Genomic DNA, 27,930 nt, shown 5'->3' on the forward strand with positions numbered 1-27,930 from the left:
GAATTCCATCCCTCAGTCTAGTTTATGAAGACTTCATGCAATCAGAATTCAGCAGTTCAAGGTAGAGACCTCAGCAATGCCATTTTCGGGGATGGCTATCAATTAATTCATAAAACCTTTATGATTTGTCAAAGGAAGTCCTACATCCTAATTAAAGGGAAGCTTTTTTTTTTCTTTCCTCCTGTGGATTGTGGCTATGGTAAGCTCATCAAATCTAATTCTGTGCATCCATTTTTTTTTTTCCCTCATGGGTAGAAGTTGAAAGTGGAGGAGGGGAGGAAAATCTGGGTAGACTTTAGAAAACAAAGGAAATTGTCTCATCCAGGAGGCTGCAAAGCTCTTGGCTATAAGAGGAAGTCTGTGGAGGAAGTAGGTAGGATTGGGTAGAGAGACAAACGTCAAGGAAATAAATATATCACAATAGCGGCTGGGATCCTATCCCCTTGTCATAATCCAGCACAATAGCGTGGCCTTAGAAATCAATCAACTGTCTCTAAATCAGTCCTATCTAAAACTATTTAATGATCTGAAAGAGTAGAAAGGAATGTAACATATCCAAAATGCAGTCTTATTGCTGGATTCTATTATGGTGACATAGACTCATGTGAGATGATCCTGCTATTAAGAATCAGGACATAAAACCTGCCTAGAAGTAAGACCATCTTGTCATGCAGCCCTTTCAGGAATCAGGAACTACATCTCTTAGCAGAGAAACTAAAATATTCCCAGAAACACCAAATTCTACTCCAGGGCACATTCTCTGTGTTCCAGTGCACCGTTTATTTGCTCATTCATTTGGAGTACACAGAAAACTGTACTGATGACTATTGGAATGGAGGTTATTACGGTCGAGTACCCCACCCCACCACACCCTCGCCGTGGAGAGAGGGCTCAGTAACAGTGGGAAGGTTGGGAGATGGGTGGTGGACAAATAACCGCTAGTTGAGTAGGAATGTTGAATGTATTTACGCTGTGGACTATTTGAGCTGGAAGAAACCTCGTAAGTCACTTTGTCCAGTCCCCTCATGCTCTTACTGAGTAGTTGAAAATCCAGAGCAGTGGAGGAATGCTCCTAAGATCTCCTGTTGCATTAGGAGCGGGACACAGTCCCGGAGGCCCTCTCTCCAGAGCCCTGGTTTTATACTGTGTCCACCACAATGCTGTTTCTAGGACCAGCTGGTTGCTTTGTCTGACTTCCAGTATCTCTGCATTTCATGCAGCGTGAGTTTCTTCTCATGCACTCATTTCTCTCCTGGAATAGAGAGGTGAGAGCTGCATCCCAAATGAGACTCGGCTTCTTATTATGGGCTGCTTCCAGCTGCTTCCGACTGCTGGCAGAAACCAATGAACAGGTACATGAAGGACCCCAAGAAAAGAAGCAGCAGTCTTGTCACTGGTCATAACAAGCTGCAGTACTAGATAAAAACGTACTAAAAGACTTTCTCTTTGCTTTGAAAATATTGTCCGAGCCTGAATATATTAGTTAGCTCTTAGTATATGTGTGTCGCAAGATCATAATTCAAGAATGAGACACATTTGTTTGTCCCCGATCTGGATTCCATGAAGCTCCAGTTGAGACTTCCTCTTGCTTACTGTTGGAAAACTATGAAAATTTTCAATGAAAAACTTTTTCGAAACTGGAAAGATAAAGCTGAGTACAGGTAAAATATACAGTAATACATGTTAGTGTAATTTGACAAGGCTAGTCAAACAGTGTATCATTCCAATAAAAGCAGCAAGAGCAAAGGATGATGTTGGGCTCATTCTCTGTTTATTTTAGATGCTTTCTTTTTTTCCCTTAAAACAAGCCTTTTTAGGCGGTGCTGTAAAGTATATGTTCACTTCTGCCCTGTCTTGGTTTATTTCCTCTTTTGGTTTTCTTCTGTCCTTGCAAGTTAGAGTGAACAAGTCAGCAGAGTTTATACGTGTTGTTTCAAGATTTTACTGTATCCCACCCTTTCTGTTAGACGTGTTTTATATTCAGGTTTTGCAGTCAGGAATGAGATTAGTCCAGAAGCTGACCTTCCACAGTAGGAAATCTTTATCTAAAGAGCACTGTGAGAGAGAGTACTGGATTCTAGGTCTAAGTCTGCCTCTGACTGATGAGCTCTGAGGTCTTGGTGAGCTGACTTTTTCCCATCCAGTCCAGTCCTCCGAACCCACATTCATGGGTGAAGGCATTAGTCTAGTGCCAAGACCCCTTTTCAGCTTCAAAATTCTCTAACTTTAATCATATGAAATAACTACAGATTCTTTTTTTTGTATTTATTTATTTGGCTGCGTTGGGTCTTAGCTGCAACCCGAGGGATTTTCAGTCTTCGTTATGGCATGCAGGATCTTTAGCGGCATTTAAACTCTTAGCTGTGTGATGTGGGACCTACTTCCCTAACCAGGGATCAAACCCTGGCTCCCTGCATTGGGAGTGTGGAGTCTTAGCCACTGAATCACCAGGGAAGTCCCCTAGATTCCTTACAGACCAGTTGCATCTGTCTCTCCCTTTCTGCTGGCCACCATCTCCCTCTCCTCATTCCTCTCTTCCGCTCGTTTTCCTTTTTCTCTCCCTTCTTCCTTCCTTTCCACTGATATTTTCCTTTTCATAAAAAGAGATGCTGAGCATGGACTATAATGACTCAGAAGCCTGTTGAGCCAGGGGCAGTCCATGAGTAGGAGTGATGGGAGGACAGCAAAGTTGAAAATGGAGAAATTTCCCAGGCTGCAGACTGAAATCATAACTGGAGGTGTTATCTAGGAAGAAATCTGGACCTTGTGGGTCATGGATGCATCTCTTGTGTTGAAATTTGACACTGCTCCTTAGATTCCAAATTCCTTAGAAGTCAACACTTATTTTCTGGGGGTGTCCTGCACCAACAGCCTGCCAGACTCGGGTTTACAAAGGTGAATGAGATGCAGTGACTATATGAAGCCCCGACCAGTGGAGGGAGTGCAAATTGGAATTCTTCAGGGACTCTTGGTAAGTCTTCCAAGCTTGCCTTTTAGTTCATTTACTGCTCACTCCTGGGGAGCAGAAAAGCTGTTGATATAACATGGCTGTGAATAGTAGAATTTAATTATGATTTTGAGGTCAAAAGAGTCAACCAACAGCTGTTTTTAGGTAGAAATTGAAACATGTCAATTAGAGCAAACAGTGACACCCTAAAGCATTCAGGAGTCCACTGGTAAAGGTTCTGTTTTTGGTAGGGTGTATCCATATGAAACAGGAACAGGAAGTGGCAGGAGTCTTAGCACATGAGTCCTGCATGGCCACTTATGAACTGAGTAACCTTTCTGGTGTCGTGACAGACATAATTACAGTTATCTTACTAGGTTGTTGAGAGGATTAGAGCTGGCCTTTGTCACTCAAGACATAAATAGTAACTGGCAGTTGCTATTATTAGGTAATATTATTATACATCTATCCCAAGTACAGGGCTTCTCAGGTGGTACTAGTGGTAAAGAACCCACCTGCCAATGCAGGAGATGCCAGGGACACAGGTTCAATCCCTGAGTTGGGAAGATCCCCTGGAGAAGGGCATGGCAACCCACTCCAGTATTATTGCCTGGGAAATACCATGGACAGAGGAGTCTGGGGGGGCTACAGTCCATAGGGTCGCACAGAGCTGGACAGACTGAAGTGACTTAGCACACAGCATGCATCTCAAGTACAGCAAATAAAGACAAGGGTGCCATGAAGATATGGAAACATCACCAGAAGACTGAGTGTACAAACTAATGAACGGATAATTTTTTTCAGGGCCCTTAATGTTCATGATAGCATAAGTGTGAATCAGTTATTCATTATCCCACCTCTTGTCCTCATCAGGATATCTCTCAGCCTTCTGTCCTCTTGGACGCACGAGATCACTTGACCTTGCAGACATTTGTCTGAATTTCACTGGGCATAGCTTCACAAATAAGTAATGAATTACCATATGTCCATTGCAAACTTGCGTCTTGGGCCTGACTGAGGTCAAGTGTTCATCATTTTAAAAGACCTAGGTCTAAACCATTTTAAGGACATGAACCCAGATATAAATCTGACAAAAGTTACAGAAACTCTTCCTGGAAAAGATTCTCACACACAGGTTTTGTTTATGCTTTGGAGGTATGTTTGCAAACCCCTCTACCCACATTAATAGACTTGTAAGAAGTCCTGTATCCCAGCAGGGGAAATGGGATAAATGTATGTGTCTCTCAGAGAAAGGGTGAGGAACAAGTTGGCCTCTGTGTGTGATACCTGAGAAAAGAGTTTTTTTGGAGAACTCTTTAGCACTTAACCTTGTTCAAGCCCACTAGAAGTGTGTGATCCAGGAATTGTCGTGAACTCCATACAAGGTATTTAGAACCTAAGGGCAAGTCCTTCCACCTGCAGAGGAGGCTCTGCAGCTGTTTATACTACATCTCTGAGAGGAGTCGTACCTCTACCAATAACTGGAGTGTGGAGGAGGCAGGCACCCTCTTGGTACTTGGCCTTGTGTTAAGAGTAAGGCCACTCGAGTGGGACTTGTAAGTAATTGTTCTGTTCACCATTAGAGCAGTTACCTGGCTTTAGGGATTCATCTGAAAATCTGCAGAGATTACACAGTAAGCACTATATTTGAGTTGGCAATGCTAGGAACTTGTTCGTAGTAACCATGCACATCCCTAAGCGCTCACCTGAAGTGCAAGCACCCCTCTTTTTTAAAACAAGTACTGGGTTCCAACATACCACAGATCTTAATTTTACATTATCCTTTTTTCCTTCTTTTTAAAAGAAGCTACTCATCAACTAGTGGTAGCTTTTAAATATTTTATGTGAGACAAGAAGACTCCGTTGTGCTCTCAGTTTTTAAAAAATGAATAAGCAACTCCATTTTTTCATCCAACAGACATTTATTGAGCAGCTGCTTCTACACGGTGCCAGCTATAAGCTCAGGGTCCAGTGATTAAGAAGATAGATAGGGTCCCTGGAGGTGGATATTATACAACAAAGTACATCATTCTTTAATTACAGTTGTGAGAAATGCTACAAAAGAGAAGTATAGAGAGCTGAAAGAACACAACACACACTCATAGTAAGAGTTATGGAGCCCACGGCTATTCCAGACACCCTGTGCATCAGCTTATTCAAACCTCATAGCAAGGCACTAGTACTGTTTCCATTACTCAGATCAGGAAACAGAAGAACACAGAGATGAGGTCGTTTGCCCACGTGGTGCCCCTAGCAAAACATCGAAGCCAGGATTTGAACCCTGGACGAGCTTACTTCAGAGTCTTTACTCATAACCACTACACAATGGCTTCTATGAGAAATGAATGTTTAATCTGTGTTTTTAAGAACAAATTGGTTTAGCCAGTCACTTTCCAAACCTTCTCATCTTTGAGGTGTGAATCATACAGAGGGAGAACAGGAAGAGGACCAGTGTGGTTGGAGCCAGAGATTTAGGGGGAAAGGAGTACAAGACCAGGGAGGGTGGACAGGGAGCGAGCAGTGCAGGATTAGGTGGTCTGCAGGAGTGATGGGAGCTTTCTTCTGATTGAATCAAGTCAGCTCTGAAGCTAGACCCCCTTGGTCAAGGAGACGCTGGTGGGAACCTTCCACTCCTGTGAGATGAAACCATGGAGGGGAATTCTCCTGATCTGACTAGACTGTTTCAGATCTGTTTACCTTCTTGTGTATACAAAGCATCCTGCTTAAGGATGTTTTGTCTGTGTCATCAACCTGTCCCATTGATGTGTTTTCCAGACCCAGATGTTTTCTGCCTTTTCTGGGGCCTGCAGAACATTTTTCTTAGTGGTCCATGTTGTCACACCGTGCCTGTGGCAGGTTCAATAGTCACCATTATTCATCATGGCTAACACAGAATAGCAGGTGCTCTGTGGGGTTCTTTCCACCTGTTCTTGTGTTTTAACCTGAACTCCATGAGGTAGATACTGTTACTGTCCATATTTTTCAAATTAAAAAAAAAAACCAGTTACAGGGGTTAAATGAATTGTCCAGGGTCCCACCGGCTAATTGTTGGAGTCAAGTCTTGCATCCAGGGTTGCCTAATGCTGAAGTCCGTGCTTAACCCTGCATATCTCACTTCCTATTTTACAGATGCAAAAACTGTCCCAAGTTCAAGAGAGACTGATTCTAAAACTAAAAAGTGAAAGTTGAGTCGCTCAGTTGTGTCCGACTCTTTGTGACCCCACGGACTATAGCCCACCACACTCCTCAGTCCATGGGATTTTTCAGGCAAGAGTACTGGAGTGGGTTGCCATTTCCTTCTCCATCTAAAACTGATACTTTACACAAAGTTTCATTTTCTAGGCCGACATTACATTTCATAGGAAAAAGAAAGGGAACTGAATAGAGTTCACCGTGGACCTTCACCATGACCTGAAGTAGCCTTGTAAACATGTTATAGATCTACCAGCCAACGGAGATATGTTACCAGCCCATCAGCTGAATTGGTAACAAAGGTAGAAATAGAGGGATCTAAAAAGAGTGGGGGATCTGTATCTGGATATTAACCAGTAAGAGTTTGGAAGAGATAATTAAAACAGAATCGTTTTAGTATTTATTATAAGAAAGTAATAGTCACTATGGGCTTCCCAGATGACTCAGTGGTAAATAATCCATCTGTCAATGCAGGAGACTCAGGAGATGCAGGTTCAATCCCTGGGTCAGGAAGATCCCCTGGAGAAGGAAATGTCAACCCACTCCAGTATTCTTGCCTGGGAAATCCCATGGACAGAGGAGCCTGGCGGGCTATAGTCCAGGGGATCGCAGAGTCAGACAGGATTTAGAGACTGAACAGCACCATGTGCCAAGCACTGCACTTTATGTTTATTCGTTCATTTAATCCTCACGGTAAGCTGATAAACTTAGTCATATGTATATGTCCGTTTTATAGGTGAGGACCAATGAAGCAATCTTCTCGTTCTTTCTGTCTTTCTTTGATTTTTGTCATCCACCTCCAGCCCCATCTCATAGTATTTGGCTGGTGGGTTCTTTACCACTGAGCCACCAGGGAAGCCCCTGTAGAAATTCCTTGGTTTTTATTAGTGAAAAATGTGTTTGTAAGGTGTGTGCTCTGCTAAGCATTTTATGTATATTATTTTATGTACTCTTTACAGCTCTTGGCAGGGGGTGCTATTGTTATTTCCTCTTTCAGACCAGGAAACCAGGGCTCAAAGTGAAGTCAAATACCTGTATAAGACCACACAGGTGCTACCGAGGAGAGCTGGGGTTTAAACTCAAGTCTTACTCACTTCAGAGTCTATGGTCTTGAGCATCACACTTCTTAAATAATACACTATACTTTAAAAAGTAATAAGCTGCTTCTTATGGCTTCCCAGGTGACGCTAGTGGTAAAGAAGCTGCCTGCCAATGCAGGAGACACAAGGGACTTAAGTTTGATCCTTGGTTTGAAAAGATCCCTGGAGAAGGACATGGCTACCCACTCTAGTATTCTTGCCTGGGGAAATCCCATGGACAGAGGAGCCTGGCGGGCTACAGTCTATAGCATCACAAAGAGTCAGACAGGACTGAAGCGACCTAACATACACACCCATGGGATGCTACAATGTACCAGGCAAAACTATTCCCATTTTATAGCAGCTACTCAGAGAAGGTAAGTGGCTTGCCGGAAGTGTCCAGCTAGTTCGAGACAGAGCCAGGGTCAGGCATCACGCCCACTGGTCTTCCTCGGGGCTGCTCCCAGCCACTACCCTGCACTAGCCAAGTGGGCAGCTCCACCCTGCTTAACCCCTCTGACTAAAGCAAATGTGATTAGAAAAGTACTAGAAATTCTGGAAGCTGATGACTTCCCACTGAGTTTGCATAACCCACCATCCAGGCCACTCTTAGCAGAGACACCCATCCTTTTTTAAATGACCACACCCCCCTCCCTTCAGAAATGCCGCTCTAGGAGAGAGCATCTAAGAAACAGGGCTGAGGCAGGGCCACCGGGGGAAATATTTGGTTCGCCTTGGTTACAGCCCCAAGTGTTGGGTAAGATTTCCTTTCACAAGACTCACCCGTTCTGCTGGGGGCAGAGCAGAACTGAGATTATTTCAGAGCAGGAATAGAAGCAGGGGGAAACTTGCCGACCGAGCAGAATGGCACAGGCTTGATTCTGCTTGTGATGAAAACCCTGGAAGTGTCTTTCACCGAGGCTTTAAGGTCACGGCGGTCTGCTTTAGCAGAAGAGTTCCAGTGGTTTGATCGATTCCAGAAGGGTAGCAGCAACACAGCTGGTTGGGACCTGGCAGTTAAGAGGCAAAGGAGTCCCTCACTTGCCAATGAGACCTTAACAGTAGAAATGGGCAGAAAACCCAGAAGTGGATCAGGAGCTGAAAATGAAGGGAAATTCATTCATTCCACACATACTTACTTTGCCCTACAGTGGTCTTGGTATTGGCTTAGGGGCTAGGAAAGCAGCAGTAAGTGAAGCTTACATTCCAGTACCGAAATAACAGGAAAAGCAAAGGACACTGAGCATTTGATATGAGCATCCTCGTCCTGGGTCGAGAGAACCTCAGCAATGAGCTAGCCCACTGGGGATTTGTCAGATATAATAATAAAGTATAACAGGCACTGTTTATGCCCACTTTTCACCAAGCTCTTCTTTCTGTCAGTAGCTATTATCAGTCCCATTTTAGAGATGTAATAAATAAGTCCTAAGAAAGTTGAATCAGCTGAGCTTTGAACAGAGTTATGTCTGGACCGAAAACCTCTGTTCTTTCACCTTTGTTACGTGTCTCTCAGTGGTCTCAGCATCCTGACCCAGAGCTCTGAGCAATGTCCTCCCCCCAGACCCCCTTCTCCCATTGAACTTCTCCAGTGGTATGTTGGTAAATGTTTAACAACCAGCTCTCTGGGGACAAGGGTTCTTGTTTAGTCGCTGAGTTGTATCTGATTCTTTTGCAACCCTATGGACTGTAGGGCACCAGGTTCCTCTGTGTATGAGATTTTCCAAATGAGAATACTGGAGTGGGTTGCCATTTCCTCCTCCAGGGAATCTTTCTGACCCAGAGATCAAACCTGCCTCTCCTGTATTGGCAGGTAGATTCTTTACCACTGAGCCATCAGTGAAGCCCAAGCTACCATGCCAGTTTCCATGCCCAATTTCCAATAATATTCTCACCTTGACTGACTTCATGGCATCAAGGTTAACAACACTGAGTTGGGGAAAGATGAGCATTAGGCATCACTAAACAGAATTGCTGCCATACTGATTCACTAGATGTTAATAACCTCAAGAACAAAGAGAATAGTAAAAGGGAGTAAAAGATGTAAGTTGATCTAGCTTAATTTTTAATATTGGTTGCACTTAAAAACCAGCTTGAAAACGGGACAGTAGATGCTTACGAGCTGTTAGGAGATGGCTCCCTCAGAGGATTCTTTTCCCCTCGTTGTGTTTCCTGGTGCTCACCCAGAAGTCTTCTTGAGCTCCTGTTATGAATTTCTCTTATCTCTCTGACCTGTGGTCTTCCAGTTTTGGGTTTGCTCTGTTTTAATCTTTGAATCCAATGTTAGCCTTAAAAAAAGACTGAATCCTCTTTGAAAGCACAACCAGCATTCATTAGATGACATTAAAGTTTCATCACTGAATATTAGAAGTATCTAGGTTGAGGGGAATGGTTTGTTCTGTGATGGTAAAATGAGTCCTAGACGTTAAGAATTTTTCTATATTGTCCAAAATGAATTGACTTTTCTGTTTTCACTACTTGGTAATGCTTTGCTAAATCCCCTACTCAAATAGACATTTCTATCAACCAAGATAGGATTCTGGATCTAGTAGAATCCATTTGTATTATTAATATAATAATTATAAACTTCCTAAAGATCTATTTTATCCTCTACTTATACTTGGACACAAAGAACCAAGAGATTTTGAAAAGCATAAATCAGAGACATTCTAACAAGGCCAATGAAAAAAATGAAACGTGAAAATTCTGACAATAAGTATGTCTTCTAAAATTAGTGTAAAGTTGATTTAGGTTTTCTGATTAATTTTTGTTTATTCTTAGGTTTGTATGGCAATGTATGTAATCTGTTTGCTCTGCGGATGGCTTATATCGAGTCCAGATTTCCAAATGTGCCTTACTGAATAAACAGTACTGAGAGTATCTTTCAGTTACAAGTACAGCAGTTTATTTTTAAAATCCCTCCACCCGAGCTGTGCTTGTCTTTAAGTTTTTTGAAAGACGCAGTACTTTCACTCCTTCCTACAGGCTGTTTTTCACGGGAAAAGAGAAAACTGACAGTTGGCAAAGCAAAAGTTTCCAAACCACAGGGTGTCTGCTACTTGCATGATCACTGAAGCTAAAATTTCCAATTTCTACCCAGCGACCAGAGAACTTCTTTTCTGGTCAACCTGAAAGGCAGACAGGAACGAAAATCCCCCTTGGCCCGGGCAGTCTTCTCAGCTTTTCTTGGTTCCACTTTGTGACTTTTCCTGTTTACAGTATCTGTACCCTCCCATTTTTTTTCTTTTCTTTTTTGACTCATTTATACTGTACTGTGATGTCTAAAAATACAGTCTAACAACTGGTTTTAAGTAAAGAGGATGTTTCTTTCTGGGGGGGAAAAAAAAGCGGACATATCCTCCATGGTTTCCTGAAAATAAACATTTGACAGTGTCTCATCAGAGTTTCTAATTGGAAAATGATGCAGAGTCTGAATATATATATATATATAGACAACCCTGTTTTCACGGCAGCTGCTTCCATGAAGAAGCTTCTGTGACGACAGGTCACCTATTTTCCCCCTTTTCCTTTGATGACCTCCTTCTTGAACTTGGCTCAGCCCCTTATTACCTGGGACCCTTTGGCACGTCATAACTATCTACTTCACAGGATGGTTGTGAGAATTTGGTGGATAAAATGTATGTCAAAGCACAAGCCATGAACAATACAATCAACATGTATTAATTTCCATTTTGTGTTGTTGAAAACAAGAGTAGCTAGCCCCAGACACGGTTTGGTGGCAGTCAGATAAGGAGTAAGAGTTTGCAAGAGTTTCCCCAGCTTTGGGCACATGCTTGTACTCACGCTCAGTTGCTCAGTTGTGTCCGACTCTTTGCAACCCTGTGGACTGTAGCCTGCCAGCCTTCTCTGTCCGCTGGGTTTTCCAGGCAAGAGTACTAGAGTGGGTTGTCATTTCTTCCTCCAGGGGATCTTCACGACCCAGGGAGAGAACCTGCTTCTCTTGCGTCTCCTGCGTTGGCAGGCATGTTCTTTACCACTGCACCATCTGGGAAGCCCGTGTGGGAAGCCCCTTTTGTGCACATAGGCAGGTACAAATGGTGATTTTGAGTTAATCTCTTGATTATCACTGAGAAATCAGAATGGAATTAATCCCCAGCTGTCGAGTTACCTGCTCTCTCCAGGGTTTAACTGGTGGAGTTAAACTGTTCAATGCTAATATGACAGTTTGACCTCTTAATAATCCAGGAGAACTTTTTTCTTGAGGAAAACAGTCACTTAACCAACTGAAAATAACCACTTACAGTTCACATAATAGTAGTCAGCAGCTTATAAATCATTTCCTCTAATTCTAAGACTCACTGCACTAGAGTAAGGTCGGGAAAGCATGTCAGGCACTTTGCACAGATCCTAACGCATAATCTCTGCCCAATAAATTGAGTGAATGACTGGTGATACGATTACCTTCTGACCTTTGAAGTAAATTTTACAATAGGTTCAACCTGCATTAATACAAGAGATAAAGCTAAATGAGATCGATTCTTACCATTCCCATTTTATAGGCATGTACACTGAGGTTGAGAGAGAGTCTGACTTTCAGGCCACACTCATAGTTACATGACAGAGCTGGGATACACGCCCACGCCTCCCAATTCTAAAACCTGTGCACGCCTCATTGACACCAGACTGGTTTCTCCTGATGGCCTTCAGCTCCAGGCTTAATAAGTTATCCCCTCCCTCCCCATTTCTCTCTTTCTCTTTCTTTCTTTCAAACCTGCCCTTTCTTTTCACCTGTCTTATGAGATCAGGAGATAATCTGATAAGGATTGTCTTTTATGAGAATATCCTCCCTGGGGAATGTCTGCTAAAGCTGACTGAGCTTGCTTGCCAGGTTGATGCTGGAGCCACAGAAATAGCTTTTCTTGTTCGCTTTTCTCCAACCTCTGCCAGGCAGAAAGGGGCTAGCAGTTGAATGCTAACATCCAGAAAACAAGGTTATCCTTCCAATCTCTCCTGGGAGCCACCTGTCAAGAGCTGTGGTCCAATTAACTTTTCTCCACTTGCTCAAGTTTTGTGCTTCCTGGGTAAGAAGTCAGCTTTGAAGCATGTTCTTTGCACATGCTCAGAACTTCACTGCATTGCCAACTGAGCTATTTCAGAGCCCTATTCTTATCTGAAAATATCTTGTTTCATTTTTTTTTCTTGTATCGTGGAGCATGGTTGATTAACAGTGTTGTGTTAGTTTCAGGTGTACAGCAAAGTGATTCAGTTATACATGTATATGTATCTGTTCTTTTTCTTTTCTTTTTTTTTTTAATTTTATTTTATTTTTAAACTTTACAAAATTGTATTAGTTTTGCCAAATATCGAAATGAATCCACCACAGGTATACATGTGTTCCCCATCCTGAACCCTCCTCCCTCCTCCCTCCCCATACCATCCCTCTGGGTCGTCCCAGTGCACCAGCCCCAAGCATCCAGTATCATGCATCGAACCTGGACTGGCATCTCGTTTCATACATGATATTATACATGTTTCAATGCCATTCTTCCAAATCTTCCCACCCTCTCCCTCTCCAACAGAGTCCATAAGACTGTTCTATACATCAGTGTCTCTTTTGCTGTCTCGTACACAGGGTTATTGTTACCATCTTTCTAAATTCCATATATATGCGTTAGTATACTGTATTGGTGTTTTTCTTTCTGGCTTACTTCACTCTGTATAATAGGCTCCAGTTTCATCCACCTCATTAGAACTGATTCAAATGTATTCTTTTTAATGGCTGAGTAATACTCCATTGTGTATATGTACCACAGCTTTCTTATCCATTCATCTGCTGATGGACATCTAGGTTGCTTCCATGTCCTGGCCCCATTCAGGTTTTTATAGAATATTGAGCAGCATTCCCTTGCTATACAGTAGGTCCTTGTTGGTTATCTGCTTTAAATATAGAAGTGTGTACATATCAATCCCAAACTTCCAATCTGTCTCTACTCCCCAACCCTTGTTCATTTTTTTCTCCTTATCTTTAGAGCAGTGGTTCTCAATCAGGGACCATTTCGTCCTCTGGGAGACACGTGTCAGGGTCAGAAGACATATGGTTGTCATGTGGAAGGAAGGAGTGCTGGCATCTAGTGGGTTGAGGCCAGGGAGGCTGCTAAAACTCCTACAGTGCATGGGGGTAGACCCCACAACAAAGAATTGTCCAGCCTCAAATGTCAATGGTGCCAGTGTTGAGAAATCACACTGTGAGACAAGCTTCAGAGACAGTGTCCTGTGGATCTCATTTATGGGTATCTTAGTACCCAGAATAGTGCTCACATTTAGGAAGTGCTGAATATTGGTTGAGTAAATGAATGAACACATGCTCCAGAGTTTCTCCACCCTGAATCAACTGCACTGTGTGCTGGACTGCATTCTTAAGCCCAGAATAATGGAGTCAGGCCCAGGCAGCCACCTAACCCATGAATAATCATCCTGTGCCCAGAGTGCTCACATAAGTAGGACAGAACCGGCGGCACAAGAGGTGGGAGTTGACTCCATCCTGGTAGTCACTGAAAATCATTAACAAGCACAGAGAAGCCATTTTGGCAACTGCAGGAGAGAGCCAAGGAATGGTGATTGCAAAAACTTTTTGCACCCCTCTGACCTTGCTTTCAGATAGTGGCTGGAACCAGGTAGCTGTAATTTGGTGGATCTAGATCAAGCTGTTCCAGAATAGTGTGATGCATGACAATCAAGATGATACGTAAAATGCCTCAGCCACATGTGATTTAATGTGTAAGACTAATAATTGTGGATGCTCAATCATGTCTATGGAGAAGGCAATGGCACCCTACTCCAGTACTCTTGCCTGGAAAATCCCACGGATGGAGGAGTCTGGTAGGCTGCAGTCCATGGGTCGCTAAGAGTGGGACACAACTGAGCGACTTCATTTTCACTTTTCACTTTCATGCATTGGAGAAGGAAATGGCAACCCACTCCAGTGGTCTTGCTTGGAGAATCCCAGGGACGGGGGAGCCTGGTGGGCTGCCATCTATGGGGTCGCACAGAGTCGGACACGACTGAAGCGACTTAGCCGCAGCAGCAATCATGTCCAACTCTTTGCGACCCCACTATAGCTTGCCAGGCTCCTCTGTCCATGGGATTCTTCAGGCAAGAGTTCTGGAGTGGGTTGCCATTTCTCCTGGGTATTAACTTCCCAACCCAGAGACTGAACTCGTGTCTCCTGCGCTCTTGCACTGGCAGGGGGGTTCTTTACCACTAGCGCCACAGCTCGTAACAGAAGTAATGTGACCCAACAGTGCAGGGCATGGACCATGGAGTCGGATGCCTGCATTGATGTCCTAGTCCACCTTTTCCTGGGCTTCCCAGGGGTCTCAGTGGTAAAGAACCCAGCTGCCAGTGCAGGAGCCACAGGAGAAACAGGTTCAATCCCCAGGTCAGGAAGATCCCCTGGAGGAGGAAGTGCAACGCACTCCAGTGGGTTATTCTTGCCAGGATAATCCCACAGACAGAGGAGCCTGGCGGGCTGCATACAGTCCATGGGGTCGCAAAGAATTGGGCACGACTGAGCGTAAACGTGAGCTGCCTCTTCCTAGCTCTGTAACCCTGTGGGCTGGGGTCCATCAGTTACCTTCTCTGAGCCTCAGTTTTCTCACCGGAGTGATACAGGATTGGAATCTACCTCACAATGTTGTTATGAGAGAATGTAAATGGCCCACGTAAAGAAAAGAAAGCTCTCTGGAAAGAGCTGGCACACAGCAGCCATTACTTCTTAGTATTTTTCCTAAAGCAGATTATTCATCCTTGGTTAAGGGAATTCTCCCCTTCTTTTTCACTCCCCCAACCCCGGCCCATTTTCCTTTCTTCCTCTGCTTCTTTTATGCCACCTGTGCTTCTTCCTTCCTCACTGTCTCTCCTTTGCCTACTCTGATCCCAGTGAACTGCAGGAGACTCCCAGGAGTCCTACTTTGATAGAACTCATGGTCCCAAGATTCTGCCCCAGGTCACACAGCATCTTGACGCGAGACGAGTTACTCAACATCTCTGCCCTTCAGTTTTGCCACCTACAAAATCTCAACAGGAAAGCTTCTCACTTCCGAGGGTTGTTTACAGCAGGAAAAAAGACAGTATCCACGTGGAGTGCTTAGCGCTCGTGTGACACGTCCTACATGCTTCCTCGAAGCTAAGAGAATGGGTGATTGATACTGAAAAAAGAAGTCCCCAGGGACTGCATGCTGGGAGGGCAGGCACCGTCTTGAAAGACCTTAAGGGAAATTGCAGCTGACTGGCATTGGAGACGTCTGTGTCAGTCTAGGCCATTCTCTGAACGAGAGTGTCAATAGCTCATATTCACTCAGCACCCAGAGACGGTATAAAGGGACCCTGTTCAGCTGAGGTTGACATCATGTGCGTGAAATCTAAAACTCCATCCACTCAATAGATCCTAAAGTAAGAACGTCCCAGAAACGTCCCTTTTCCATCTCTCCATTTCCTCCAAGATATCTCATCTCATGAGGAATTAATAGCACACCTTGTTCTCTGGGCAGAACGCTTGTTTTTGTTTTTTTGTATGTGTTTGTCTGTCTGGTCAAGGCTTGGGAGGTGTTTTTGGAACGTCCTCAATTTGCATTATGCTCTACATGTTTAAATCATTTGTGAACCAATTTCATTGGTAACTGCATCTAGACTCGGACCAGTTAAAGTGTTCCTTCCCTGAGCAGAGATTTATTGTCCACTTTCTAACTGTGTGCCGGGCACTGTTCCAGGCCTTGGGGATACAGTGGTGAACACATCAACCAGGGCCTCTCCCGTGGAATCGACATTCAGAGAAGAATAAACAAACAACAACAACAAAATAATTTCTTTTCTGGTATGTTGTCTGTCATAGCACCACAATGTGGTATGAGAGACAGTGTCCAGGCTTTACACTGAGGACAGGGAAGGCCTCTTGAAGATGGTGGCATTTGATTTAACATCTGAAAGATGCAAAAGCACCCAGTCTTGCCATAATCTGGGGCAAGAGCGTTCCAGACAGAGAGAACAGTGTGTGTACTGAGTCTCAAAGTAGGAACAAGCCTTCGTTCTGAGGAAGAAAAGAAGGTCAGTGTGACTGGTGTGTCAAGTCAAGGCAGGTGGGTTGTAAATGAAGTTAGGGTGGGGGGGTCAGGTTCCGTGGACAGTGTCGGTGAGGCAAGGAGCTGGATTCTCCCCTGCACTGCTGGAGGAGCCCTTGGGTATTTTTAAGTAGGGAGTGAAGGGAGATCACTCATAAAACCATAGGGAGACTGGAGTCAAAAGAATGAATCCCGATTAGGTAGCCGATTTTACCCACATCCAGGTAAGAGATGGTGGTGGACTAAACTCTATATCCATCACCCCACAACACATCTTGAGGAGTTATTTCAATGAGACAGGTCCTCTTTTGCTGAACTTTCAGTAAAGGTCAAAAAGGAATGAGAGAGAGGAAATGAAGCTTGTTGCTTCCTTACCAAGGTTTTACATTTCCGTGTTCCAAAGAGCTACTAAAGCAAAACCAAAGTAGGCTGGGGTTCTGGCCTTTTATTTATTTATTTTGTAACTGATACTTCCTGTTGGCTTTCTAAGCTGCCCCCAGTCATTAGGAATGATCCCACCATGCCCTGTCTTGACTTGCCCTTAGGTTTGTTTGGGGGAGGGGCGGGGGGAGGGGGGGGTTTGTTGTTGTTTCTGCTTGTTTCTGTTTTTCTGCCTCTCCGCTCTCATCTTCTAAATCAGGTAGTGAGATTGGGATTTGGTAGAGGGAGGTTCTCGCAGACTTGAATCCCACTACGGGCTGCACAACCCGGGCGCCCCAGGAAGCCAGCGGTCTGGCCTGTGGCCGGTTCTCACTTCCCTTCTGATCTTCCTCATTTACCACTAAGCAGATGGAGGTCTTTGCACCAGCACTCAGCACTTAGCCTCTGAGGACCTGCTGTATCAGCTGGGGAGCAAGCGCAGGGCAGCCACTGAGGTGGGAGTTTTAATCCAACATGCACGATTTTAACCTCCAAACTCCTGAGGTTGAATGAGGGAAGGGGTGGTGGGAGGGATATCCAGTCTGGGTGCGTGTCAAGAGAAACTTTCCAAAGAGCTCGTTTTTGTTACGTGTGCTTCTATTCCACGAGAAGCATTGCTGCTGTTAGCTGTCACTGTGTAGAGGTCAAATCTGAAACTGCTCCGGTGGTCCTCATGGGGCTCCAGGGTGATTTTGAATGTGTCAGTATCATCATTGTGACCCTAACAGCTCCCTTCACATATGACTCCTGTGGATGACATTAGAAGAGAAAGCTTCAGTGGGAGTCATATTTGAAAATAAAGAAGAAATGCCTAGGCGTTTTTCTTTTTGTGGTTACAGTAGCTTTTTAAATTTTTTCTTTTTAAATCCATCTTTTGGGAGGAAAAGTACATTTGTGTAAGGTGTTGTTTAGCAGCTGAGTAACCTCATACTCCCCACGTGTTCTCTGTCTAGCCTGAAAGACAGCGACCTGAGTTTTATTACATAAGTTTCAGGTATACAACATAGTGTCTCAAAATTTTTCAAGATTTTACTGCATTTAAAGTTATTATAAAACACTTGCTGTACTCCTTGTGCTGTATATCCTTGTAACGTATTTATTTTATTCCTAGTAGTTTGTGCCTCTGAGTCCCCTACCCTGCCTTGCCGCTCCCCTCTCCGCACTTTGTTCTCTATATCTGTGAGTCTGTTCCTTTTTTTATTATTATTATTCACTAATTGCTTTATTTTTTAGATTCCAGAGTCCTGTGTTTTAATCCTGGGGCTCATACTGACTCCCTGTGTGGTACTGAGCACATCTGCCCTTAATTTCCCCACATTCCAAATAAGCAGTGGAGATTAGATCTCTTCTAAGAGTCTAAGTTCTATGATTCTAACTACTTGTAGTCAAATGATTCTACCCTGGAACTGAGATGGTTTTTCATACCTACTTTACAATGCATTGTTTTCTCTTTTCTACCCACTTATCTCCTCTCCTGAAAATGTGCTGCGTGGGAAGGCTTTCCTATAATTTGTCACTTTATAGCGTAGGGAGTACCTTGTGGGTAGCTAAGTAGTTAAGAGCTTGGGCTTTGGGTTTGGGTCTAGTTCTGCTGTTTATGAATCCTGTTATTTATAATCGCCCTAGTAACCTTGTTCCCCTGTGTTATTGGGAGATGAGATTACTGCCTTGTGTGAGTGTCATGAGGGTTGAATATGTTCATATGTGTAAAGTGCTTAGTGCAATGCCTGGAATGTACAAAGGGTTTGTTAGTGGTGTTGTTAGTGTGTTTATTAAAATGCTTAGCCCGGTGACCCGGACACAGAAGGACACAGAAACTAGCTGTCCTCTCTCTTTTACTTTATTTCTGCTCCATCAGCTCTGGAGAATGTTTCTACCGTGTGCTTTTTAAACTTCACCTGTCATTTATCTTCTTTAAAATGGGTTGATAACATTCTTCCTATTAAAAAGTTTTTTGTTTTAATGGAAGGATAAATGGATTACAGAAAAGTTTAGCTGTTTGCTTGCTAATTTTAAAGTGTGTGGGGACTATAATAATTGTGGTTTTCAGAAGCAGAATATTTTACTCTCACGAGTGTCAGATTAAAAACTGTCAGGATGTTGCTTCTGTGGTTTGGAAAGACTGAGTAACTTTTTAAAGGTAATATAGATAGTAAGAGATAAAGTACAATTTTGAGCCCAAGTCTGGCTTAGAACAGTTATATAAGTTGCATCATTTCTCAGGCCTCAGTTTCCTGGTGCTTGAATGAGATTCCCCCTTCATAGGCTTGTGTAGAGACTGAAATAGTAAATTTTTTTTCTTTAAAGAAAAAAACATGAATGTTTTTTTTTTTATTCTGCAGCCTCTCCTATTTTTCTCTTGTGATCCCACGTAAACACATTGGTTCACATGTAGCTTGGATTTCAAATTTGTATCCCCCTAAACTCTCTTAGAAACCCTGTTACACTGGAAGCTCTGAATTAGGACTGCCTGACTTTGGGTCATTTCTTTTGAGATGCTGTATGTTAATAAGGGTCAGGTGTCACACCGTTGCCCCGTGCATGCCAGGCCCTTCTTGGACGTTTGGTTGTGTCTCTTCCCTCGCATCGGGTGTACTTGAATGTGGTTTGTGTGTTCACATAACAGGACTCCCAGGAACCTGGCACATAATACACATGTGTGAACCAGAGATCACAAACGCCATCTTCAGAGGGGGCTGCTCAGCCTCACCCTGTAGCTGTGAAGGAAACCCATCCCACAGTTTCTGGATCTTACCATCTAAAATTTTATTAAGTGGCATATCCTAATTTCTAGTGTCATCAACTGAAATTTATTCATAAACATTGTTTTGACCAACAAAATACAGCCCCATCACCTCTCAACCTTTGATTTAAGTAAGTGACAAGGGCAGGTTTTTCTTTTTTTTTCCCACCCTATTTATTTTGTTAATGTATAGTTTTTATACATTTACAATGTTGTGTTAATTTCTGCTATACAGTAAAGTGCTTCAGTTATACATATATTTACATTCTTTTAGAATATTCTTTTCTAAATATTCTTGCTAAAGAAAAGAATATTCTTTTCTAATATTCTTTTTAGAATATTATGGTTTCTTGTAGGATATTGAGTATAGTTCCCTGTGCTATACAATAGTACCTTGGTGTTTATCCATTCTATATATAAGAGCTTACACCAGGCAGGTTTTTCTATTGTTACCAATGGTCAAATCAGCCCTTTGACCTCCCAGAGAAGCCATCCTCCCACATAGAAAAGGGCTTACGCCTGTGGGCTCAGATGTGCCAGGGCTGGGACATGCCATTGTGGGCATAAAACTGTAGCGGCATCTCCCCAGTTTGTCTGCACTGCCCTTCTCCATCTAGCTTGTGTGTGTGATCCTCACATCACATGGTTGGTATTTGTTAAGTCCTTTCCACTGCCCGCCAGCTGTTGTATTGTCTTTGATGAGAGCATCAGTAATTTGAGTGATTTTACCATATGAATGACATCATGTGGGGAGTCCATTCTCTGGCATCTTTAAAGAACTCACCTGCCAGTGCAGGTAGACCTAAGAAACACGGGTTCGATCTCTCGGTCAGCGAGATCCCCTGGAGGAGGACATGGCAACCCACTCCAGTGTTCTTGCCTGGAGAATCCCGTGGACAGGGGAGCCTGGTGGGCTACAGTCCATGAGGTCACACAGAGTCAGACATGACTGAAGCGACTTAGCACAAAGTACAGATGCTTGTGGTGTCTTGTGAACATGCTTTTAGTAGCAATAAGCAGCCTCCAACTCAAGGTAGCTTAAGAGAGGGACATGGGGGAAGTGGACTTATCAAAGGAATACAGGGGTATTCTATGGAACTCAAGAACAAGGATTCTGGATAAACCACAATGGAAAAGAATATAATTAAGAATGTATGCATATGAACTCCGGGAGTTGGTGATGGACTGGGAGGCCTGGCATGCTGTGATTCATGGGGTCGCAAAGAGTCGGACACCACTGAGCGACTGATCTGATCTGATCTGATGCATATGTATAACTGAGTTGCTTTGCTGTACAGCAGAAATTAACTCAATATTGCAAATCAGCCATACTTCAATAAAGAAATAAATTTTTTTAAAAAAAGAATAAGGATTCACGCCAGTGGAATGGGCTAGATGTGACTAGAGAGACTAGGAACTCTGACAGCAACTCTCAAGCTTTTCCTCAGGCTCTGTGATTTTCTCTTGCCTCCTTCTAGTTACTGTCTCCTTCATTCTCCCTGCAGATGGTTTTCCTTTTTCCCTACATGCTGCAGATGGTGGCTGCCCCACAACCACCATATTTTCATCCACTCAGACTCAGTTCCAGATTCCCTGGACTGAGGTTCTGATTGGCCCACCTTAGGTCAGCTGTCTTTCTCCCCATCCAGTCAACTAAGGCTAAAGGCTTACAACCAAGTTGTACAAACATGGGCACCAGTCCCTATGTCTGTCATGAGATGGCCAGATACACCTACAAAATATTTACTATTAAATTCTCTGAGATAAAATAATGTATTGACAAAAGATACATTGACCTAAATCAAGGTGGATCCAAAGAAAAACTGAAAGGAGAAGAAGTGGTTTTGTTTTGTTTTTAATCCGGAAATAAATTCATTTGGGTTATGCAGCAACAGAGTACTTTGTAATATTTTATAAGTTTTGACATATCCCTTAATGGATTCATATTGTTTCCGTTGATCTTTTGAGTATTATTTTTTTATATTGTTCTCTGGGGCATGTGCTTTGGGTTTGCTTGCGGGTTTTAAAAAGAGATCAAATGAGTTAAACCGAAACATTGATTTATTTCCTCCTATAATGTGTTGTTGCTAAATTGCTTCAGTTGTGTCCTACTCTTTGCGACCCCATGGACTGCAGCCCAGCAGATTCCTCTGCCCATGGGATTCTCCAGATAAGAATACTGGATTGGGTTACCATGCCCTCCTCAAAGGGATCTTTCTAACCCAGGGATTGAAGCCACATCTCTTATGTCTCCTGCATTGGCAGGCAGATTCTTTACCACTAGCACCAGCTGGGAAGCCCTATAGAACAGTAGGAAAAAAGATGACTTTTTTTTTTTTCATTTAGACATTAATTCAAATTTTAACTTGGTTTTTCTTGCCCAGGCAAATTTGAATAATTAACCTTAAACTCTCTACCTTGGTTTCCTTGTCTGTAAAATGGGGGTGTTGTCATATTGTGGAGTTTTAATGAGATAGTTTCCATGATGTTCCCAGCTTAGTGCCTAAAACAAAGATATGTTTCCTTTCCTCTTGCCACCAAAGACTTGGCTTTGCAGATTTAAGGACATAATCAGGGGAAATGAGACAACGTAGAACTTACTCACTTACCTCTTAGCACTGTTTCCAAAGTTCTTATGGGCCACATCTCCATAATGCCACCATCTAACCAACTGAGCTACTTTCTAGACTTTCCAAGAGGGAGGGGATGTATATATACATATAACTGATCCACTTCATTGTACAGCAGAAACTCACATAACATTGTAAAGCAACTATACCCCAATTTTTAAAAAATATAAGTACAATACTATGATTAGTATCTTTCACATGGCTTATCCCACTCTGAGCCTCAATTTTCTCATCTATTGAATTGGAGATAATAACACCAAGCTCAGACGGTGACTAGGGAACTCAGAGATAATATTATAAAAACACTTCGAGCAATGCCGAGTATGTAGTTGCTGCTTAGTAATGGAGGCAATTTTCATTTTAAAATTGGATTATATGTATCTGAGTTTCCAGGTCTTACAGTTTTGCTTCATTTTGTGTTTGGCCAAGCCACGTGGCTTGCAGGATTTTAGTTCCAGTACCAGGGATTGAACCTGGGCCCACAGCAGTGAAAGCATAAGTCCTAACCACTGGACCACCAGGGAATTCCCAGGGTCTTAGAATTTTGTACAACAGCTGAGAGACGAAGTGCTGTGCTTGCTTTTCAAAAGTGACCCAGCAGTTCTACATCCATGAACAAAGCTAGATGTGCAAAATTTATGATGACATTGCTTATGACGGCAAAAGGCAGAAAACAACCGAAGTGTTTCTCAACAGGACACTCGTTGAATTATTATACGTCTGCACAAATGATTTGATACCATAGACCTTTTATGAAGAGTGAGGTTGGTCTATATGTGTTGACATTGGAAAGATATCCGAGAAATATTTAATTAAAAAAGCAAAGGGCAAACAGTGAGTGTAGCAGTTCTACTTGAACTGAAAAAGAACCTCACACATATAAATATTCATATACACAGATACCAGATACGACACAGACCACAGTTTCATATACATACAAATATTAAGAGTACCTGCTTCATTGTGTCATTGTGAGAACAATGTGTCTAACAGTATGAAAATAGAACATTTAATATGAGAATATATGTTTTTAACACATATCTGGGAAAGATTGAAGGCGGGAGGAGAAGGGGACAACAGAGGATGAGATGGCTGGATGACATCATCGACTCATTGGATGTGGGTTTGAGTGAACTCCAGGAGTTGGTGATGGACAGGGAAGCCTAGCATGCTGCAGTCCGTGGGGTTGCAAAGAGTTGGACACGACGAGCAACTGAACTGAACTGATGTGTGTTTAACATGTACATGTGTATATCTGAAAATCCATATAAAGATGGTCTGTGAGGATTCGCCTGAAACTGACAGCGTGGTAATTTGTGCAGGTAGAATGGTTTGGAGCTTTTGGTAATCAAAGTGGATCTTTGCATTTTATGCATTGTTTAAATATTTTACAAGAAATAATTTCCTTATATTGCAATTATAAATGATAAAAAATTAAATATAATTAGTAGTTTGTACATCAAGCTGTTCTTAGCTGGGTATCTTAACTATTCTTAACTATCAATTTCAGTAGTGATATATTACAAAGGCGGACCAAAATTTCAAAACTGGAGACTTTACTTTTTAACTTGAGTTTCATTTGTCAAATACATTATGTCAAATATGACCTTATGCATGTATTGTGTTTATTGAAAGACACTAATGAATAAAATATTTTCATTTGAAAAATAAAATACTGATTCAAGGAAAAATATAGTTGTTTCCTCTGAGCAGGAAACCTACTTTTCATAGTTAAATTTTGTATGTGCCATATAGGTATTATATTTTAAACATATTGATTGGTCTTTGCTTTTCATTCTTTTCTCTTTTAAGTCTAAGACCTAAAACAAAAAAAACCTAAGAGCTGATGCCGTATAATAAATCTGTTTACGATGACCAAAACTGACGATTACCGCAGCTTATGGCATTTTTAGGCCGAGCACATCACATGTAGAGAAATGGTACATCAAGCTCGAGGGTGTGCCTGCCGGCCCCAGCCTGATGCCCCTCTTGCTGTCTTGTCCCCGCAGATGACAGAAGGCAGGCACTGCCAGGTGTGCCTCCTGGATGACCGGAGACTGGAGCTGCTGGTTCAGGTAGGTGTTGCCACCGCGCATCCGGCTTCCCTCTGTGAGCCTCGGGGCCTGTGTTCAGTCTGCTGGCTTATCTGCGCCTCAGAACCAGTGACACAGGATTGTTTGCGGGGGCTTCAAAGCCAATACCTGCCTGTACTTAAGAGTAACTATAGCCTGGTGACAGGATTCAGAAATGTGTGGATTCCAGTCTCAGCTTTGACACTCAGTAGCTGTTTGACCCTGGGCAAGTGACTCAATTTGTTTGAATTACCTCTTGTTGGTCAATCGCTGACCATAATGCTTCCCAGAAAGGGGTTTTTTTTAGATTATTATTTTTGGCTGTGCTTGGTCTTCGTTGCAACATGGGCTCTTCTAGGGGCCAAACAGGGGCCACTCTTTAGGTGCGGTGTGCGGGCTTCCCACTGCGATGAGAAGCTTCTCATGGCTTCTCTGGTTGCAGAGCACGAGCTTTAGGGCATGCAGGCTCAGTGACTGTGGCTCCTGAGCTCTAGAGCACAGGCTCAGCAGTTGTGGTGTAAGGCTTGTGGGTTGTGGGATCCTCCTGGATAGTGACTGAACCCGCATCTCCTGCATTGGCAGGCAGATTCTTTACCACCGAGCCACCAGGGAAGCCCCCCAGAAAGGGTTTTTATGAGCTAAGACTCTGCATTCTGCTGCTTTCCCTGCCACATGGCATGGTCTAAGTTAAATACCCATTTACAACAGCTGTGAGCTGGGGTTAAGATTGACTCATCTTCGTCTCAGAAATTATGGTTAAAATGAAACTAGATTAATCCCAAGCTCCCAATCCTTCCCTCCCATACCTCCGCCCCCTTGGCAACCACAGGTCTGTTCCCTATGTCTGTGAGTCTGCTTGGGAGCTCAGGATTAGCAGATGTAAACTAGTAGATATAGGATGGATAAACAAAGGCCTACTGTATAGCACAGGCAGCTATGTTCAATACCTGTGATAAACCACAATGGAAAAAAAATATGAAAAAAGAATATATGTATAGCTGAGTCACTTTGTGTTAGAAATTAACACGTTTTAAATCAAGTGTTTTTCAGTAAAATTAAAAAACATCAAACTAGATTATATATGTGAATGAAATCTCTGTAAAACACATGGAGCTGTATGAATGATGGTATCTTGATTATTGATGCTTCTCTCTGTCTTCCCCCAGCACTCTAGACCCAGATTCTTTTTTGTTGTTGTTTGTTTTACTTTTTGGCTGCCAAGCACTGGGCTTTAATTCCCCAACCAGGGATAGAACCAACACCCTCTGCAGTGGGAGCACAGAGTATTAAACACTGGACCGCCAGGGAAGTCCCTGGACTCACAGCCTTAAAACATCATGGAAGAGCCTGCTGAGAGCCACACCTACAGCTGTGACAAGAATGCCCTCCCTTGACCAAACCTAAATTCTTCTCCTTTCTGAGGCTTGTGCCCAGTCCACTATGTACAGGCTTCAATTAGAACAAAAATAGTACAGTCAGTAATAGTTTCACCAGAGTAGACCTTTTGGTCTAGATTTCTCTTCTTTTCTGTTTTTCTTTTTTTTTTTTTTCTTTCTTTCTTCTTTTTTTTTTTGCCAACAACAAACATCCCCAATTCTTTCTTCCCCAACAACAAATATCCAACCCTCAAACTACCATAATGAGTCCTAAACTGTGTGACTCAAAGTTCGAAAAAAGTCCATCTAGAACACCTCCCTAACAGGTCCCCTTTTCCCTCCCCAGTCCCTGTAAATCCACCACCCGCTCTCACTCTGGACTTTTTGGCGGATTCCAAACCATCTTCTTAGCACCAGAGCCTGTGCTTCCCAAAAGCTCATAGACTGGGTTGTTCTTCTAATGAGGTGCCCAGTAAGTACTGGTGATAATGATCTGCACAATGGATGCAGTTACTCCATCCCTGGAGAGAAATGAAAAGCTTAGTCTTTGGAATCAGACAGAACTGGATTCAAACACGCTTCTTAAGTGGAACATCAAATAGGATCCTTGGCTTCTCTTGGCCTTTGTTGGCGCATCTATGAAATGGAAAGGACCCCTACTTCATAGGCTCATTGTAAGGATTAAAATGAAATCATGGATAGAAGTTCAGTACAATAAATGGTTACTATTACTGTTTTTTTTATTTTTTTGTTGTTGTTAGTTCTCTCTGTGACCCCTCAGCCTTGGGTCTTGAGCCTCCTCAGTTGACCGTTACCAAGCAAAATTATTCCTATAGCCTAGGCAGTGGTTAACATTCTTTGTCTTGATCACTAGCACCATACTGTTTATAAAAGAGCATTTTTTCTGAAACAACAATGCATTAATAAATACAGTTTTACCTTGGAGGAAAAATTAAGGCTCTGGATGGAATTGCAAATATATGAGAGCGATCATCTCAGCGATGCTCCTGTTCCCATTTCTTGCCCTTCCCAAGCCCTTAGAGAATAGTCTACAGTAAGTTAACCTAAGCACAGAAAGGCACAGGTATCCAAGACAGACAAACAAAGGCTGTTTTAAACTGTTTGGGAGAGAATAAGGTGGGAGCAGTAAGCAAGAGTGTCTAATCAGGTTTATATCTCAACAGCCCAAACTTTTATCAAGAGAGTTGTTGGATCTCGTGGCTTCTCATTTCAACCTGAAAGAAAAGGAGTACTTTGGAATCACGTTTACAGATGACACGTAAGTGTTTGAACACTTTTACCTTTTGTCTGGACTTCCTATATGCATCACTCACAATTGGCCAAAGTGGGGGGGGATTGCTTCAAGAATTAGAATATGTCCTGCTCACGTGGGTACTCAGTTGCTCAGTTGTGTCCAACTCTCTGCGACCCCATAGACTGTAGCCCACCGAGCTCCTCTGTCTATGGCATTTTCTAGGCAAGAATACTGGAGTGGGTAGCCTTTCCTCTTCCAGGGGATCTTCCCGACCAGAAATCAAACTCATGTGTCCTGTATCTCCTGTCCTGGCAGGTGGATTCTTTACCACTGAGCCACCTTGGAAACCCCATGTCCTGCTTAGCTAAACCTCTTTTAATGCAAGACTTTTCTGTAGGACTAAGGTAAAAGGAGAAAAGGAATATTGACCATTCTAAGAACTCAAAATATTGTCCAAGTGCTTTAGAAATTTGTTGCAACGAGCTTATTTTTTCTGATGATATTCTGTCTTCACATTTCTTTGAGTGCAATTGTACCTTCTTATTTAGCTTATCTGTCAGGAATGGAAATACTAGAATGTCATCCACTCGTGTTAAAACTGAATGAATGTTTGGACTTCATGGCAAGAAAGTTTAAAGGCAATTTTGTGGCTCACCCAACAAATATGTATATACTTTAATGCGGGATGAACTTTTGAACTTATACGTAGGTCTATTTTATGTTACCTTCTTACTATCATATTTTTCTTTTACTTACATTTTTTAATGCAAACTTGGATGATGTATATATTTGTCAACAACTGAAATCCTCTCTGAAATGAGACAGCTGTAAAAAAATGAATTCATAAGAATTTAAAACTCAATGTAAGCAAATGTGTTTAGTCTTACAGGCTCTTTTCTGTGTGGGTATGTGTGTGCTTTATGGCAGCCTGATTTTTCTACATTACACGCAGCTTGATACATCAAAAGAATTCTTCCTCTTTATGGAATAATTTCCAGAGAACTCTTCAAATATTAAAATTTAAGAAAACGTGTTACAGACACAAAATATATTGGCCAACCAGCCAGCATTCTTTGCATAACTCTCCCATTTTAAATGGTTTTCTGTTCTTCAGGTTAACCAGGCAGAAAATAATCTCAAGA

The 27,930-nt window shown here is 42.6% G+C and overlaps 1 protein-coding gene across 4 annotated transcripts in view; it reads left to right on the forward strand.

The window, feature by feature from the left end:
- Window positions 1-27,930, forward strand: part of FRMD4B (FERM domain containing 4B) — a 193,989-nt gene that overhangs the window by 35,586 nt on the left and 130,473 nt on the right. For 2 of the 4 annotated variants that reach the window (XM_055557789.1, XM_055557788.1), the window contains exons 2-3: window positions 24,095-24,160; window positions 26,718-26,812. In XM_055557789.1, coding sequence (XP_055413764.1) covers window positions 24,095-24,160; window positions 26,718-26,812 — 161 coding nt within the window. Of the gene's footprint in view, window positions 1-16,497; window positions 16,517-16,569; window positions 17,168-24,094; window positions 24,161-26,717; window positions 26,813-27,930 lie in introns of those variants that run through there. The other 2 variants (XM_055557791.1, XM_055557790.1) reach the window with 2 other exon arrangements.

This window comes from Bubalus kerabau, chromosome 20 (genome assembly GCF_029407905.1).
Source record: "Bubalus kerabau isolate K-KA32 ecotype Philippines breed swamp buffalo chromosome 20, PCC_UOA_SB_1v2, whole genome shotgun sequence".
In the NCBI taxonomy this organism is placed as follows: domain Eukaryota; kingdom Metazoa; phylum Chordata; class Mammalia; order Artiodactyla; family Bovidae; genus Bubalus; species Bubalus kerabau.